Source organism: Palaemon carinicauda, chromosome 37 (assembly GCF_036898095.1).
Source record: "Palaemon carinicauda isolate YSFRI2023 chromosome 37, ASM3689809v2, whole genome shotgun sequence".
NCBI classification, from domain to species: Eukaryota; Metazoa; Arthropoda; class Malacostraca; order Decapoda; family Palaemonidae; genus Palaemon; species Palaemon carinicauda.
The window spans coordinates 35528951-35547372 of record NC_090761.1 but is presented as its reverse complement, the minus strand read 5'-3'; the positions used below and the strand labels follow the sequence as shown (position 1 = coordinate 35547372).

Sequence of the window (18422 nt, the reverse complement as noted above, 5' to 3'; positions counted from 1 at the left end):
ATCCATTGAAATATTAGATATTCGGAAGTGTATCCGAAGATATAAATTATCTTAAGTTTAAATAAAGTCAGCCACCTGTCATCTCAGCACATGCAATTACACAGAAGTGGTTGGTAGAATAAGAGGCTTACTTTTGACCTTAAGGGACTCTATACCACCAATACATTGAAATCCAAATTAAACGACAGCAGGAAATAACCGGGATAAAAGAACAAGTAGAAACACGGCTTTTTTTATATCGTTTTTTGCGAAAATATTTTTCGGAAAACCTTGAGTGAAACTATTTTGTATTAAACTATCATCAATAATTACCTTGTTAGCTAATAACTAAACTGTTACCGTAAGTTTGGGAGCCTTGCCTGTTTTTCGACCACCAGACACATCTGGTTTTCTGCATATTTGTTCTTCGTTTAAGAGGGCGGGCCTAACGTTGTCGGTAATTCTCAAGAAAAGTCAGTTTTCAATTATAAAATGGAAAGCCTTATTCAGTAATTAATACTAAGTGTTCCTTTAGTATCAAGGTAAAAAGTTGAATTTGTTTGCATTAATTATGTTTGTTACCAAATGATGACTAGCTTTATTTGCGACTATATAAATTTTTATGAAAATTATCATCATTATCATTATCATTGTCGTCGTTGTCATTGTTGTTGTTGTTGTTGTTGTTGTTGTTGTTGTTGCTGTTACACATGTTAAAAATCTTGGCTTTTCCTAAAGTAATGCATAAATCTGTTTAACCAGCTATTGTGAATAGCCTGTCATATAGTTTGAGTCCATGCTTTACTTTACTTTACATTTACGATACGATACGGTCTGTTTTCCTGGCCCTACAAAGTCAGTTTATCGTATACATATTCTGAGGTATTTTGCATAACACATAATTCATGTTTGTCAAATGCTTTCGTTTTGAAACCGGCCAATTATTTAGGCGTAGTATTTATTTCCTCTTTATTTGCTTCGAAATATTTACCTTTAGTTTTTATATGTTGATTACAGAATCGTAAGAAGTAAGGACGGATTTCTTGCACCATTCTGATATGAGAAAATATTTTTGGGAAAGCATTTAATAATAGGACTTTTGTACCAAGGTATCGTCAAATATTTCTTCTCATTGAATATTGAACAGGCTTACTCAGTTCATTAGTTAATGACTAAACAATCACTGCAAGTGGTAGTAGGGGGTGTTGGTTCCTTGTCTGTTTTTCGACCAGTCAGGCAAAAGTGATTTTCAACATATTTCCTCTTAGTTAAGACGACGGGCCTACAAGTTCTCTGCGATTTTTTTTTTAAATTGATTTTTAATCTGAAATTAGGAAGCCTTATTTAGTTTAATGTAAAGGTAATAAGTTAATTTTATTTTGAATGGAAACAGTTTTTCTTCACCCAAGGGATTACTGCACTGTAATACTTCAGTGGTCACTTTCCTCTCTGTAAAGAGTAAAAGAGAGACTTAAGCTGTGGTAAGCAGCTCTTCTAGGAGAAAGGCTCTCCAAAATCTAACCATTGCTCTTTAGTCTTGGGTAGTGCAATATCCTCTGTACCATGGTCTTCCACTGCCTTGGGTTAGAGTTCTCTAGCTTGAGGATACACTCGGTCGTACTATTCTGTCTTATTTCTCTCCTCCTTGTTTTGTTAGTCTTTACAGTTTGTATAGGAGATATTTATTTTAATGTTTCAATTCTTAAAATGTTATTTTCCTTGTTCCCTTTCCTCAATGGGCTATTTTTCCCTTTTGGAGCCCCTGGGCTTATAGCATCCTACTTTTCTAACTAGGGTTGTAGCTTAGCAATTAATGATAACAGTAATAATATTAACTTTTGAATTAATAAATGATGAATAGTTTCACGTGGAAATTTCATCATTTTGTGAAATGAAAATGGTTATTAGAGATCCAAAGGATTGCAAAAAGCGTCAATACTGTCTTTAATACTTCGTAGACCAAGGAACTTGAATCGAAGGCGTGAATATAAACTTTCTATGTGTTATACATTTCATCTTTTAGTTTAGATTTTAGTTAATTTTACGGACGTGGTAAATGGAAATGTTTATACAAAGTTTGATACTTGACCTTAAGGTATTTTCTGCGTAAGAAAATATATTATTTTTAATGGTCTACAATAATCAACAACGAAAGTATTTTCTTTTCTAAGGGTGGATATGAAGTACCAATGCTTCTATTGAGTTTTAATTCTGAAAGTCTTTGTTGAGATGTTATGGCAGCTATACTCTTTCTGGGTGGAGATATCTTTACCTGGTGAAAGTATGTGTATTGCCGTGATGAACAAAGTTGCACTAATCAGGGGGACCCATACTAGGTTGGTTTGCAGTGAGAGATCAGACCAAAATCTCCCACCCTGAAAAAATGGCCAAACCTCAGACATGAAGTAATATGTCTAGGCCTACGTCCTGCATTGGACTAGTAACTGCTGCATTTGTTATTGTAGAGCTTCAAACGTTCAAATTTGCAGCAAATGTTTTAATGTTAAACAAGCTTACATTAGCCATTTTATAGTTTATTTATGAATTATCTGTTTTGATGTTACTGTTTTTAAGATATTTTATTAATTGTTAATTATTTCTCATATCGTTTATTAATTTCCTTATTTCCTTTCCTCACTGGGCTATTTTTCCCTGTTGGAGCCCTTGGACTAGCATCTTGCTTTTCCAACTATGGTTTTAGCTTAGCTAATTATAAAACGCTTATAATTTTAATCCAACTGCGTACAAATTGGCTCAATACAGATACTGAGGTACTTAATTAAATGAATTTTCATATTTGGCAATGTGGTATAAAACTAATCAAAAGTGTTCGTATTAATAATCAATCAGCCAGTGTAACTCGATTAGTATAGGAGTGATCTTTTCTCTGGGTGGGCCAACTTTTTATCAATCATGCTGCTCTGTTTATTATGTTTTGTAATATCTAAAGTTGTCATTTGAGTAGATCATAACAGAGCAAGTTTCAATAGCCAATCCCTGAAATAACACAGGACTTATCATAGGCTGAGTTTGCCTCACTTCTGTAGTGACATAATTATGACGTCATTATAACATAACACCACTGAAAATGACAAGTGGACTTGTCCAGTGTAGGTCAATACCAGGGAAGCCGGACAATAGGTCGGTTATTTCTGTTTGGTTTTAGAAAGAGACAGACTCGACCAGTGTTATCCTTTTTAGCCTAACTTACATGTACAGTAATGGTAAAGTTAATTTGATTTTGGGATCACCCGAAGATCCACCATCGCAAATTTTCTCTCCTGGATATCCACCACCCTGGTCGAGGCTCTTTAGGTGATAGTTTAAAGCTTGATAAAACACTTTATTAAAGCTTAATAAAACACTTAATCATAAAATCAAAGTAATTCATTGAAACTTATGATAATACCCAAAATGTGAACGCGTTAATATGGATATTGTGCAATGATATATTCACATAACTTCTCAAAACCACTTTTAGAAAATCTGTCATGTCACAGGAATTACTGCAGGTAGGAGTTAAACAATTCTTGCAGCCACGCATTGTCTTTATATAGCAGTTCTTCCAGGAGAAGGACACTCCAAAATCAAACCATTGATCTCTGGTCTTGGGTAGTGCCATAGCCTCTGTACCATGGCCTTCCACTGTCTTAAAGTTCTCTTGCTTGGGGGTACACTTGGGCATGCTATTCTGTCTTGTTTCTCTTCTTCTTTGTTTTTTGAAGTTTTTATAGTTTATACGTGAAGGATCTAATTTAATGTTGTTGTTCTTGAAATATTTTATTTTCATCGTTTATTCTTCTCTTGTTTGTTTATTTCTTTGTTTCCTTTCCGTAGTGGGCTATTTTTCCCTGTTTGGAAAAGCATGATGCTATAAGTCCGAGGGCACCAACAGGGGGAAATAGCCCAGCCAGGAAAGGAAATGAGGAAACTACAAGGAAAGTAATTAACAATTAATATTGAATATTTCAAGAACAGTAACAACTTTGAATTAAATATTTCATATATAAACTATAAAAACTTAAAAAGAAAAAAAAAGGAAGAGAAATAAGATAGAATAGTGTACCCGAGTGTAACCTTAAGCAAGAAAACCCTACCCAAGACAGTGTTTGAATAACAAAGTATTTTTGTAATCAGTAGAAAATTGTAAAACTGATATAAAGGTTTTCAGAGTAAACCAAAATGTTTAATAAGAACTTTCCCCCTTATATTCCAACAAAGATATGACAATTTAGTTTGATTTTTATTTCTTTATGAAGGAGAGCGTACGACGTTCAGAATGTCTGTAATATACTTGAGCAATTAGCTTATAGTTAGGCAATTCATGAATTTCGTGGAAAGATTGTGGGAAGCCGTGCGGTGTACAGTCGATGTAAACTATTATAGCATCTTGCTTTTCCAACTATGGTTAAAGCCTAGCTTGTAATAATATTAATAATGAGATATCGATTTCTTTAGTAATCACAGGACCGCCCAACGTTACTAGATTTGCTTAGAAGTATGCAACACACATTTCTCCCCACAAAAAAAAAAAAAAACTGCAAAGTCAATTGTAGTTTTTTCAGATAGTTTTACTAGACGTCTTGCTTTTGTTTAAACGTTTAAAGACCGCTCGTGAATGGAAGAGACAAGGGACAGTGACATTGCCCTAGCAAGCAGGACAATGCCCTAGAGACTGACCATAATCACCCGAGCCCCCTCTCCACCAAAGCCAGGGAGGGCCAGGCAATGGCTGCTGATTACTCAGCAGATAGACCTAAACCTGCCAACCTAAGCTCACAAAGTTGGTGAGATTACAGTGACCTAAGGAACTAACGAGTTTGAGTGGGACCCGAATCCCAGTCTGGCGATCACGAGGCAGATGTGTTACCAATGAGGCCACAACAAACCTAATTTGTTCACTCCAAGGATACATAAGAGCCCATTTCTGCAATCACAACATAGAACCGGCAAAAACTATCCAGTCCTTATAATTGTTGTTTATTTCCTACCGACTGTCAAAAACACTGCCATGATACAAGTCAAGGACCCCCTGAAGAGGCTGAGGTGGTCGATCTGTAGGCAAGACAGTTTGGGATAGTGGATCTCCAGGTGATCCTGATTTTGAATAATTATCATCATCATTACTTGCTAAGCTACAACCCTATTTGGAAAAGCATGATGCTATAAGTCCGAGGGCTCCAACAGGGGAAATAGCCCAGTCAGGAAAGGAAACTACAAGGAAAGTAATTAACAATAATATTAAATATTTCAAGAACAGTAAAACTGAATTAGATATTTATATATAAACTATAAAAACTTAAAGAAACACGAGGAAGAGAAATAAGATAGAATAGTTTACCCGAGTGTAACCTTAAGCAAGAGAACCCTACCCAAGACAGTGTTTGAATAACAAAGTATTTTTGTAATCAGTAGAAAATTGTAAAACTGATATAAAGGTTTTCAGAGTAAACTAAAATGTTTGATAAGAACTTTCCCCATTATATTCCAACAAAGATATGTCAATTTAGTTTGATTTTTATTTCTTTATGAAGGAGAGCGTACGACGTTCAGAATGTCTGTAATATACTTGAGCAATTAGCTTATAGTTAGGCAATTCATGAATTTCGTGGAAAGATTGTGGGAAGCCGTGCGGTGTACAGTCGATGTAAGGTATTATAACATTAATGCTTTCTTTTGTGAGATGAATATTTACTTTTTTAAGCTTTTTCAGATTTTAAAAAGTTTAATTTAATATTTTCATATGTCGATAGCTGTTTATGTTCAATTTAGAATTTCAGATTTTAAATAGTTCAATTTTTTCTTCCAGTTGTGTACAGCGGTTTACATGGAAACTGACCATAGCATTACTGTCAACTGGAGGAAATGGAATAACTGGAAAAATGTTCGAAGTTGAACTTGAGGCGTTAAGGGAATGGATTTTAAAACTCGTCAAGTTTAAGGTGAGTTGAAACCACAGTCATTTTCTAAACACTAGACACCAGTTAGGGTAAAATAGAGGGGCGCTCAGTAGAGCACAGACCTCCGCCACGGCAGCTTATTACTTGACCCTTTAACCTTTGACATTTACCTTGACCATTAACATTGGACGTAGGACTTTCAAAATTGAATCACTTCAATGAGTAAAATTGTAGCCAGAAGTTGTTCACAAACAAACTGGCAAAACCTTAACCCACTCTTATGTTCGTTGGCGGAGATAATTATTGTGGTTAGCTGTTAATCTTAGTGAAGTTAGAGGAGATAAGGCTTTAGAGGCCGGAATAAATACTTGAAATGTTTACATATTTACATACGAAGTCTTTCCACTGTTTACTTTACACACATTCTCTCTCTCTCTCTCTCTCTCTCTCTCTCTCTCTCTCTCTCTCTCTCTCTCTCTCTCTCTCTCTCTAAGATTATCTTACTAAAATTTTGTAGTTTTCTTTGGTGAAATTTATTAGAAATCGGTATTTACTTAGATTAGAAACCAGTGTAATTTTTGCAGCTATTATTCAACTAATTTGAAATACCTTACTTTACTTTAAGGGCTGCTTTCTGGTCCTATACAGCAGGGGAACCCTAATGTCTATAGGACCTTCATAGTCATTTTATCATGTTCGTTCGAAAGCATTCAACATTTCACACCGCGCATTGCTCGTTTATTGTTAAATTCACATTATCGAAACACTTTGAGAGCAGAAAGTTTTCAGTTTCCTCTTGAAAGCCTTAATATCTTCAGTCTTTCGAATGTCTAGTGGGAGCTTATTGCAGTCTTGGTGTCGCATATTCAAAGGCTCTGGAGCCTACAGTAGACATATATCTAGGTTCCAATAATTTGAAACCATCTGTAACTATTCTCGTGTCAACACGATTTGTTGGCTGCACATGTAGCAATTCCCTTAGATATTTTGGACTTCTGGTATTCAATAATCTTGAAACTGACCTTGAGGGGATTTTATGCATCAGGTACTACACCCACTTTTCAGTATTCAGTTTAAGAAAAAAATAAATCAAGATAATTTTTTTATGTTTATATACCATTTATCAAATATAGTTCTATGAACGAGAGCTAAATTTTATAGTTAATAATGCTGACAACATACATAACATAGAATGTGTATCATAACATTACTGTAGAATTTTCATTATAATTTAAGCCTTCTAAAATATTAGTGCATGTAGGCTCTTCAATATCTAAAAATCTATTGCCAATGTAGCAGTTTGCAAAAAAATCTGTCGGGTCCCTAATTCTAAATCGTGCAGTGTTCCACGTCTTGCTCAGATTGAAAAAAAAAAAAAAAAAAAAAAAAAAAAAAAAAAAAAAATAAAGGTTAGGATAAAACTGGAAATGGAAGTCAAATAAAACAATGACACAATGTCTATAAAACCCAAAGGATTTATTTTTTCTGGAATAACTTAGCAGTTGTAGTTCGCTATACTCAAAAAACTGATGGAATCCTGTAAAAAGATTAACCACATCCATGGTCACTTTCAACATTACTATAAAACTGCAGTACAACAGTCTTGTGATTTGTGAATTTTTAATGAAATTTTAACTAGTTAAGTAAGGCAAAAACTCTTCTGTCGGTATGTTCCTCAGTGTACTAGATCCCCCTCATTTGTAGCCAATAGTTTATTGAGGCGTGATGTTTTTTGACAATTTGATTAATGCAACCAATGAATTTTGACTTGTTCAGCAACTAGACCTCTTGTATTTGTTTGGGCTATCGTGGATATCTTGTAGCTAAATAGGTTTTATTATGCCTGGCAGTAAACTCAGCTGTTGACATTAGATAGTCAACTAGTACTGGGGTGAAGTTACAAGAGTACAGAGAGGGAATATTAGACTGGAGTGAGTAAATATGATATTGAAGAAACGTATTTGTAGATATTGGTTTTCCATTTTATGAGAATCTTTTTCTTAGAAAGTGGAGTCATTAGATTATAATTTAAGTGATAGGATTCACTCAAACTTTATTTGATCAAAGAATCATACATATTTTTTGCTGAATGATTTTTCTTTTTAGTAGATCCCGCTAGTTGGAAAGCCCAGATTAAATTCATGATATTTTGTTAGAAAATTTGTTTTAAATTCAAGTAAGTTCAGAGTTTGGTTCTAGTGCTGTTTAGGTGTGAAATAAGTCCTCTAGGCAACAAAACTTAAATCAACCTGTTTTTGGTAGAAGTTTCCATGTTATTGTGTGAAGCTGTAAATCGGTTAACAAGTTAAATTGTTATGGCAGGTGGGTAGTGATGTCAGTGCATGGTGTACTGTAGATGTTAATTGAACCTAGTTTAATTTTTATTTAGCAAAGTCATTGTACTCGAATTTATGAGTTCACTGTTGAAAACTTGACATAGGAACTCGAGCACATCTTTTTATTAGTTCTTAAGGTATCCTGATTTTTTGTTGTTGTCCTGGAATATCCTAATTTGTTTCCTTGAAATATAACAATTTTTGGTTCTTTAAATATCATAGTTTTGGTGGATTAAATTACCTTAATAGTTTAGAGGCTTAAAATATATTGCATTTTTGCTTTTGGTGAGTTCAAACATCTTATTTTGGGGAGCTCAAAATACCTTACTTTTGGGGAGCTTAAAATAGCTTACTTTTGGGGCTTAAAATATCTTACTTTTGGGGCTTAAAATATCTTACTTTTGTGGAGTTCAAACATATTTTTTTTTTGGGGGGGGCTTAAAATATCTTTCTTTTGTGGAGTTCAAACATATTTTGGGGGGGCTTAAAATATCTTACTTTTTACTTCATTAAATATCTTACTTTTGGGGGCTTAAAACATCTAACTTTCGGGGACTTAGAATTTCTTACTTTTGGGGGCTTAAAATATCCTACTTTTGGGGGCTTAAAATATCTTACTTTTGGAGACTTGAAACATTTTATTTTTGGAGACTTAAGATATCTTAATTCTGTGGGCTTTAAATATCTTATTTTACTTTTTAAAATATCTTACTTTTGAAGACTTGAAATATCTTACTTTTGGGGTTTCAAATATTTTGCTTTTGGGGACTTGAAATATTTTACTACAGGGACTTGAAATATCCTACTTTTGGGGTCTTGAAATATATTACTTTTGGCGACTTTTTAAAATTTACTTCTGTGGGATTAAAATATCTTACTTTTGTGGGTTTAAAAATTTACTTCTGTGGGATTAAAATGTCCTACTTTTGTGGGCTTAAAATATCCTACTTTTGTGTGCTTAAAATATCCTATTTTTGGGTTTTAAGGTATCCTTATTTGTTTTCCATTGAACTGATTTATAAAACATATATTATTGCTTAAAAATTACTGAAAACAGTACTAAATTTGTACTTTATAAATCATGATTAGTAATTATCTGTGAGTTCCTATTAACACTTTTGACTTTCAGGTTAATGTGTCCGTCTGCTTGGATGTTTAAACCCCTTTAACCAAAAGGATGATCCTGGAGTAGTCCTGTCTGATCTGGACTCTCCTGGTCAAGTCCATCAGTTGGAGCAGAGCAAGTGGAACTTCTAGAACACCATTTTGGGCCATGGGGTGTAGGAAGTTGCCCCTATTTAGATTAGGTTTTCACAATGCAGATTTGAATATCTAGTTCAAGGTTTAAGTCTTGGACAGTGTGCGAAGTTATACTGATAGCTTGCTAATTTACCTAAATTCTTTTATTTTTAGTTTCATGAATTTAGTTTCTATACATTAAATTCCCTTTAGGAATTGCTTGATGACTAAAATTTAGTTCTAAATCAATTTAGGCCCATCTAAATCTGTGTAAATAACTAAGATTGCAATATTGGGTTAGCTAACGTGCAGTCCTTTAGAGGTAAATTATATCTTATTCTCAAATTTTCTGGTAGTACTGAAAGAACTTATTTCAAGTAGATGCTGGACTGTTTCAGGTAGATGATGTGCTGTTTCAGGTAGATGTTGGGCTGTCTCATGTAGATGTTGGGCCATTTCAGGCAGGAGTTATTTCAGGTAGTGGCTGGGTTATTTCAGGTAGAGGCTGGGTTATTTCAAGGAAGGGCTACTTCAGGTAGATGCTGGGCTGTTTCAAGTAGATGCTGGGCTGTTTCAGGTAGATGCTGGGCTGTTTCAGTTAGGGACTTGTCTATTTCATGTAGAGGCTGGGTCATTTCAGGTAGGAGTTATTTCAGGTAGAGGCTAGGGTATTTCAAGGTAGAAATATTTCAGGTAGATGCTGGGCTGTTTCAGATAGATGCTGGGCTGTTTCAGATAGATGCTGGGCTGTTTCAGATAGATGCTGGGCTGTTTCAGATAGATGCTGGGCTGTTTCAGGTAGGGGTTTGGCAGTTTCATGTAGAGGATGAGCCATTTCAGGTAGGAGTTAATTCAGGTAGAGGCTGGGCTTTTTCAAAGAAGAGTTATTTTAGGTGGAGGGTGGGCTATTTTAGGTAGATGCTGGGCTGTTTCAGGTAAGGGCTGGGCTGTTTCAGGTAGGAGCTGGGCTGTTTCATATAGAGACTTTGCCATTTCAGGTAAGAGTTATTTCATGTAGAGGCTTGGGCATTTCAGGTAGTAGTTATTTCAGGTAGATGCTGGGCTATTTCAAGGAAGAGTTATTTCAGGTAGAGGGTGGGCTACTTGAACTAGATGCTGAGCTGTTTCAGGTAGGGACTATGCGGTTTCATGTAGAGGCTGGGCCGGTGGGAGTTATTTCAGGTAGAGGCTGGCATTTTTTCAAGAGTTATTTCAGGTAGAGGCTGGCATTTTTTCAAGAGTTATTTCAGGTAGAGGGTGGGCTATTTCAGATAGAGACTGAGCTATTTCAGGTAGAGGCAAGGCTGTTTCACGTAAATTTTAGTATAGATTTATTTATTTTATTTGATAGGATTGGACATTCCTATCATGAGATCCCAGAAGCAATTTATTCGTAAATATTGTCAATTTTGACTTTCAAGAATCAAATATTTCCAGTAAGATTTGATAGACCTTTATTAATATTAATGCAGGTTTTAGTTTGTAATCTATATCCTTTTTGAAGCTCAGGAAATAGGGAACATGTTCGTAAATTAGTTGGGAAAATTTAAAACAGTAGCGTTATTGTATTAGGAATGAATAGTTTATATAAGATTACTGAATTTTCCGGTGTCAAAACTTTCAGTTGATGGAAATGAGGGTTTAGTTTAGGTATACATAGTTTATTTCTTTTTGTGGCATTTGAATTGAGTTTCTTTAAATGCTTACTTCAAGGTGTGTTCATGCTTAGCCTTTCAATTTTTCTTTCTTTCCTATAAGCTTAAGGTTCCTTAACACAAAACTCTTTCAAGTTTCAATAGTATACCTTGGAGAGTTGATCCCCCCCACATTGTATATTAAATTTTATAAAGGGTAATAACTAAAAAATGTATTTGAAGCAATCTATAGTTTAAATACACTATTGAGCCTATACCAAAAAATTTAGAGTAAATATTTTGTTGTATGTAATTTGTATAAAATCTTATCCCACTTGTTATTCTTAATTTTGTAAGATTTAGTATTTGATGAAAAGTCCATCCTCTGTCCCCATGTTAAAAATCCTAAGTCTCTCTCTCTCTCTCTCTCTCTCTCTCTCTCTCTCTCTCTCTCTCTCTCTCTCTCTCTTTCAATATATCAATATATAAGTTAGTGACTAGAGTAGTTTATAGAAGATTCTAGGAGTATACTTTGAATGAAATAAAAAGGTATATAATATAGGTAAAAGGAAAAGCTACTGTACATGGTTCTAAAACTTTGAGATTTTAGGAGGGTCGAAAGGCTGATTTGTTGATTGGTATAGATTTAAATACTATGAATTAAAGTAGGAATTAAACATTGCTGGATAATACAGAATAGTGAATAGTTTTAGGTGATCATTGGCAGACTAGAAGGTTAGGAGTGCTTTGGTGTGAAATGGCTAGGAGTGCTTTGGTGTGAAATGGCTAGGAGTGCTTTGGTGTGAAATGGCTAGGAAGAATTTGGTGTAAAATGGCTAGTAAGAGTTTTGTGTGAAATGGTTAGGAAGGTTTTAGTGTGAAATGGCTATGAGGGCTTCAGTGTGAAATGGCTAGGAGGGCTAGGGTGTGAAATGGCTAGGAGGGCTAGGGTGTGAAATGGCTAAGAGGGCTAGGGTGTGAAATGGCTAAGAGGGCTAGGGTGTGAAATGGCTAAGAGGACTATGGTGTGAAATAGCTAAGAGGGATAGGGTGTGAAATGGCTAGGATGGCTAGTTTGGAGGGTTTTAGTGTGAGATGGCTAGGGGGGCTTCGGTGTTAAATGGCTAGGAGGGCTTTGTTGTGAAAGGGCTAGGAGGGCTTTGTTGTGAAAGGGCTAGGAGGGCTTTGTTGTTGTGAAAGGGCTAGGAGGGCTTTGTTGTCAAAGGGCTAGGAGGGCTTTGTTGTCAAAGGGCTAGGAGGGCTTTGTTGTCAAAAGGCTAGGAGGGCTTTGTTGTCAAAGGGCTAGTAGGGCTTTGTTGTGAAAGGGCTAGGAGGGCTTTGTTGTGAAAGGGCTAGGAGGGCTTTGTTGTCAAAGGGCTAGAAGGGCTTTGGTGTGAAATGACTAGGAAGGCTTCGGTTTGAAATGACTAGGAGGGTTTCAGTGTGAAATATGTAGTAGGGCTAGGAATTGGGAGGGCTAGGATGTGAGTGTGTGAAATGATAGAGCTTTGGCTAGTATTAGTATTATTCCTCATCCTCTCTTAAGCTTCATGAACATACCTTGAAATTAATTTTGAATTTTGAAAATGACGTAGGGCAGTGTTTTGGAAAATCTTGCAAATGGGTTCGAATCAGATTATTGTTCCCTCTAACACATAACTAAAGTTTCAGAACTCCCATTCCCACTCCTTAATCCTTCCCCCTCCCAACTTGGAAAGATTTTAAAATAATAAAGGGAACGTTCATATGGCTGAGCCTCCCTCCCCCTCTGCCCCCCTCCCTCTTCTGGTATCAGTATTTGCCATATTCCTCACCACTGAAAGGCCAGAGGGCCCATGAAGTATATTTTGCTTTTGACTTGAACCACTGTTCATTTAGGCTGTTTATAAACTTCCCATGTATGGAACTCATTCATTCTTTTGCTGGTTTAATGAGAAAAGAAGACTGTTAACTTGGTTATGTTGTATTGTCAAAATGCTAGACTGTGTGCTATGGTGAACATGTTCAGTCCAATTTGATTTCCCTGAAATCTTGTCAGGGTAGATTCTGTCTTGTCAATTCTAGTCATGATTAATAATTCAGTCTTGTTAAAGGATCTTAAAGCCTCAAATGATTTAGAAAGTTTTGTTTCATACTTTTGAATATTTTTGAAATTGTTTAAAATTTATTCTTAAAAATCTTAAATTTTTAATTGTAGGAGATTGTAGTGTCAAATTGAACAGGTTTCTTTTATGTATACACTGAAAATTCAGTCTCAAACTATGTCAAATTTGTCATGTATTGTGTAAATTGAGTTGTGAACAAATTTCTGTCAAGAGAGTGATTTAAATTCTGTCCAAGAATGTGTGTTTTCAATGTTAATGTGAAATTAGTAACTATTACTAAATTTTTCAGTTTCATCTTTCAATGAAAATCATAAGGTTGTAGAGATATTTTAATTTAGTTTTAAACTTTTAGATAACTTTTCTTTAAAAGTGTTGACCTTATCAGTCTTGCATTCCAGTGCTTTCCATTACACTGAGATACCCGAGCTCTCTGAAAAGGGGTCCAGCTGGGATTATAAATGTCCCAAGATATCTGATTCCTACTGTTTCTGTTCATGACATAAAGAAGGGATAAAGAACTGCTGTAGTCATTTTAGAAGAAGTGTGTATTACATTCTTGAGTATATTGTTGTTGATATAGTTTTAGTGTTAGTGCTTGGGAGTTACTGCCAATGTTGATGAGGGGAATTAAGGGATTATTAAAGACCTTTTTTTGTGTAATTCAGGATCAGGTAACCTAGCTTAGGGAGTATTTATATAGGTCGTAATTAAGGGTTAAATTATATTAGTTCAATATAGTTTAGTTTAATCTGCTCTCGATTTGTGTTTCTAAAATTTCTCCATGATTAGGCAAAAGGTTCCAAGATTCGAGATTAGATTTTATAGACGTACTGTTATTCTGGTGTACAGGAATGTATCTTTTGTAGTAATTTACTAAACTTAACCACTCTGAAGTTATATTCTTCTTTTTGTGCATGAAAACTTTGTCATTCAGAAAAACGTAGACATAACCTGATAAGCCTCTGAAGCTTGTACAAAATATCAAGTCAGAGCATTGGTGTTACATTGTAATAAACTATATAACTCTCCAATTTCTTTTAATTCTAATGACACTTGAGATTTGAATTTACAATTTAGGTTGTTCTATAAGATCATAATTTTTACGCTATTCTTTTTAGGCAACTAAAGCCAAAAACTGTTGAATTAACTAAAAGCTTGATACACACTGATCTGCTTATGCCAAAGTCCCTTACGTTTAAATGCCGATATATTTAAAACTAATGTCATAAACTATTGTCGAAACTGTTTAAAACTTTTAGTCAACTTACGCCCATGTTGAGTAAATGTGTAGCAACTTAATGTAATTTAAAACTAGAAGTTAGTGCATTAATCTTCAAAGCACTTTATCAAACTTTATGCAAGTACTATAAGAAAAATTCTGGAAAATTAGGTTTTAGAGATATTAATGTCTTGATATTTCATGTACCCAGCATTTAAATTACAAATTAGCCACTAAATCTTTATTTGAAACTGGCAATTTTTTCGAGTTATGTCGAGCGTTTTAATATTTTCGTATTGATGTTAAATGCAGAAAACCTTTACTGATTTGGTGAGATAGTTTTGAGTTTCAATTGGTTGATTTAGATTTAGTCAATAATCAGCGGAATTGTATTTAACAAAAAAGGTAGTAAAGATTATTTAAGTGGAATTATATCTTTCTTAAATTAGGGTAAAGTACGCTTTTCAAATGTCTCCACTTGCATTAATTTTAATATAGATATTGCCGTAATCTTTATAGTAAGTTTGTCACTACGCAAATCTTTTTAAATATAATTTTTAATCATTGGTTCATGGCAGTAATCTCTGATAGTCCACCACTTAATGTTGCTACTCTACCACTTATGTTACTGCTCTACCACTTATGTTACTGCTCTACCACTTATGTTGCTGTTCTACCACTTACGTTGCTACTTTACCACTTATGCTACTGCCCTACCACTTATGTTGCTACTTTACACACTTATTTTCCTATTCTACCACTAATGTTCCTGCTCTACACACTTATGTTACTCCTCTACCACTTATGTTACTCCTCTACCATTTATGTTACTGCTCTACCACTTAAAATCAAACCTTAGGATTAAATTTAGAAATTAATGGAGGCAGGACAATGCATTCCTTGTACATCAGTAAATTTGTAGCAAGCAATGAATGTGTGGCTGGGTGATGTCTGGTATAAGTGCTAAAAGGAGGATCTAGTCTATAGAAAGGAGTTATAGTTTCTTACTAGTGTTGTCTTTAGTGAAAAATTAGTTTAAATTGGTGTTGATTTTAATAGATCTGTGTAAAGGTTATCTTAGACACTAGATTAGTTTTTCTCAGGTTAAATCAAGGTTAGCAAGTGTCTATACCCTAGGTTAACACCAGAAATTTAATTTAGATTTATACTAAATCGTAGAAGATTGAGTTTAAATAATGGGATTGAGTTTAAATCATGAGATTGAGTTTAAATATTGAGATTAGGGTAAACTTTGTTCAGTAGGCAGCTCTAAAAATTGATATTTCATGACGGACATACTGGTTTCGTTACATAATTGGCCAAAGGAGAGTTTCAAATCAAAGGGTTTTGAGAATAATTTTAATAATTCTGATGCCTAAATTCATTTCATATTTGAATCGTGGATTTTAAAGTGTTTCATAATGAGTAATTGAAAGTATATATGTAAAAGCAAATTCACTTGTTAATTAATTTAAAGTAATTTCACTTTTTTTGCATTAATTTATAGATTAAATCTAAAGATTTTTTTCAATACTAGTTTAATCAGTAGCTCACTTTACCAGATTGGTATATCCTAATTGTTTTTATCTATGGATTGCCAAAATTATATTACGTTATTTTATGAATCTTTTAATAATATATTAACATTTTACGTGGCCACATTTAGATAAGGTATTAGGCAAGGTGTTGAGAGTTAAATATGCAGATATGAAAATAATATTTATTGACATGAAGGACAAGCTTAAGGTATTTCACATAATTAATTTTTAAGGGACAAGTTTCAGACTTCTGCTTATACCAAAAGCAATGAAATTTACAAATGATACCTAATGTATAAGATACTTTAGAATTATTTTTTCAAAAGTTGCTTTTAACAAAAAGAATTAATTTTCATCAAGGAATAAAGCCATTAGTTCACCCTATTGAAATATAGACAATTTCCAAGTCTGGGATTAATATTTCTCAAATCAGATTTCGGTTATCTTCAGTATTCGTGAGTTTGTCCACTATCCTCAACATTACGGAGAATTTAATAGTTAAAGAGGAATATGATCATACCCGTAGATATTTTTACATGGTTAATAACCTTTTTAAACCATATAATGGCCTAATAAAATTCAAGTTTTATATTTGACATTAATTTTATGATGAATATCTGATAAACTCAAATTGAAATATTATATTTCACAATATACCATTTAAGGTAACTAATTTTCCAAATTATAATTGTTTCCTAAGTTTTAACTTTGGCATTAATTCTATGATGAATTTCTGATAAATTCAAATTCAAAATATATTTCACATATGTTTTAAGATGATTAATTTTCCTAATTATCAAGAAATCTACTGAGTATTAAGATCGTAAATACGAAGTTTATAATGCCAAAGATATTCCATTAAAGGTAGAATTATCTTAAAATTACCCCTATAAGAAAGAGAGAAGGTTTCCAAATAACTCAAAAATCTTAAGCTTGTCCATAGTTTGCTTTAGTAAGAGATGGTCAGGAGCATGTAATATCAATAGAATTTATTCAGGACTAAGCAGTGTGCGTGTGTGTGACACTTAGGGAAAATCTATTAAGCTTTGTAGGTAGGCCTAATATTAGTTTAAGGGTTGTTAAGCTTTGTAGGTGGGCCTACTGTTAGTTTAAAGGTTGCTCAGCTTTGTAGGTAGGCCTACTGATAGTTTAGGGGTTGTTCAGCTTTGTAGGTAGGCCCGTTGTTAGTTTAAGGGGGTTTCAGCTTTGAAGCTAGGCTTACAGTTATTCTAAGGGTTGTTAAGCTTTATAGGTAGGCCTCCTGTTAGTTTAAGGGCTGATAAGCTTTGAAGCTTGGCTTAGTTATTTTAAGGGCTGTTAAACTTTGTAGGTAGGCCTAAAGTTAGTTAAAGGGGTCCTATTTGAGAATGTATTACACATGGAACTAAATTGATTTTTGTGGTCCACGTGCAAGGTTAATGTGTACTTCGGTCCGATCTGCCTATCTGCTAGGAGGAGTAGTAAGGATAGTCAGGGCAGTGGTTTGCACGTGTCTTCTCCTTTACCCGACTCAATCATGCACATGAAATGGGACGGATGAGAGATGTCTTTGGGCAGTTGTGGTTCCTGTCTGCTTTTGAGAAAGCAAAAGGTTTCTGGAGTAATCGATCGTGGTGGAATTGCACCATAAGGCTGATGAGGTCTCCACTCCCTCCAACCATGTTTCTATTTAATTATTGTTTCTAAACGAAAAATTTAGATTTGAGAAAAAATCCCCTTGCTCTGTCACTACTTAAAGGTTAATCATTTAAGATGTCAAAATTAGAATACTATAACATTATCTTGAAAAAACCTCATACTATTCTTGGTATATTTAATTCACAATCATTGCATTAATGTCTGTAAGATTTTCAATAAAACATTTAAAAAAGAGAAGGAAATGGAAAGCATTCAAGGGCCTGGTGACATTGTTCGGTCAAAAACAAAATGCCTAATTAGTCTTCTGTTACCAGGTGGGAAGGGGCGGGCCTTGGTGGGCTTTCCATTTCCTTCTCTTTTTTTTATTGAAAACTAACTAATTTACACAATCATGACACTTGTAATCTCAAATGTTGAACTTCAAACTCATTCCAATGTTCAGAAAAATCAAAGAAAATTAGTTAACTCAGTATCCCATGTTATGAGATCTGAAATTTCCGTTTTCTATGGTTTTCTGTCATTAGTTGAGTTTGTTGTTAGAAAACGGGTTTAAAGAATTTGATATAGTTTGTCATTGGCTTTGTAGTGTATTCATATTTATACTTAATAATGATATTGAGTGTATTGAAACCTGTCCTATGTATGGCAACCAATCTTCTACAATAAAAGACGATCGAAATTTGTTTGTTTTTATTAAGTCATAAACTTGAAAATTAACACTAAATAATAGTCAACTCTTAGCCAGGCTTAAACCCAGAGATAAAGTAACTTATATAATTTAAAGATAAACTAATTTTGAGGCTGAAATGAGTTATTATGACTAGAGTTGTCAGG

The 18422-nt window shown here is 34.2% G+C and overlaps 1 protein-coding gene and 1 long non-coding RNA gene across 2 annotated transcripts in view; one reads left to right on the top strand and one right to left on the bottom strand.

Annotated features, from left to right (window-relative positions):
• smg (sterile alpha motif domain containing protein 4 smaug) overlaps window positions 1–5100 on the bottom strand; it is a 156027-nt gene extending 150927 nt beyond the window's left edge. The window contains exon 1 of the mRNA XM_068360530.1: window positions 4971–5100. Coding sequence (XP_068216631.1) covers window positions 4971–5100 — 130 coding nt within the window. The remainder of the gene's footprint in view (window positions 1–4970) is intronic.
• Window positions 5101–5786: 686 nt separating this feature from the next.
• On the top strand, window positions 5787–10641 carry LOC137629565 (uncharacterized). Its single transcript, XR_011041538.1, has 3 exons — window positions 5787–5921; window positions 9345–10147; window positions 10190–10641. It is a non-coding gene; the product is annotated as an uncharacterized lncRNA (long non-coding RNA).
• Window positions 10642–18422: the final 7781 nt, after the last annotated feature.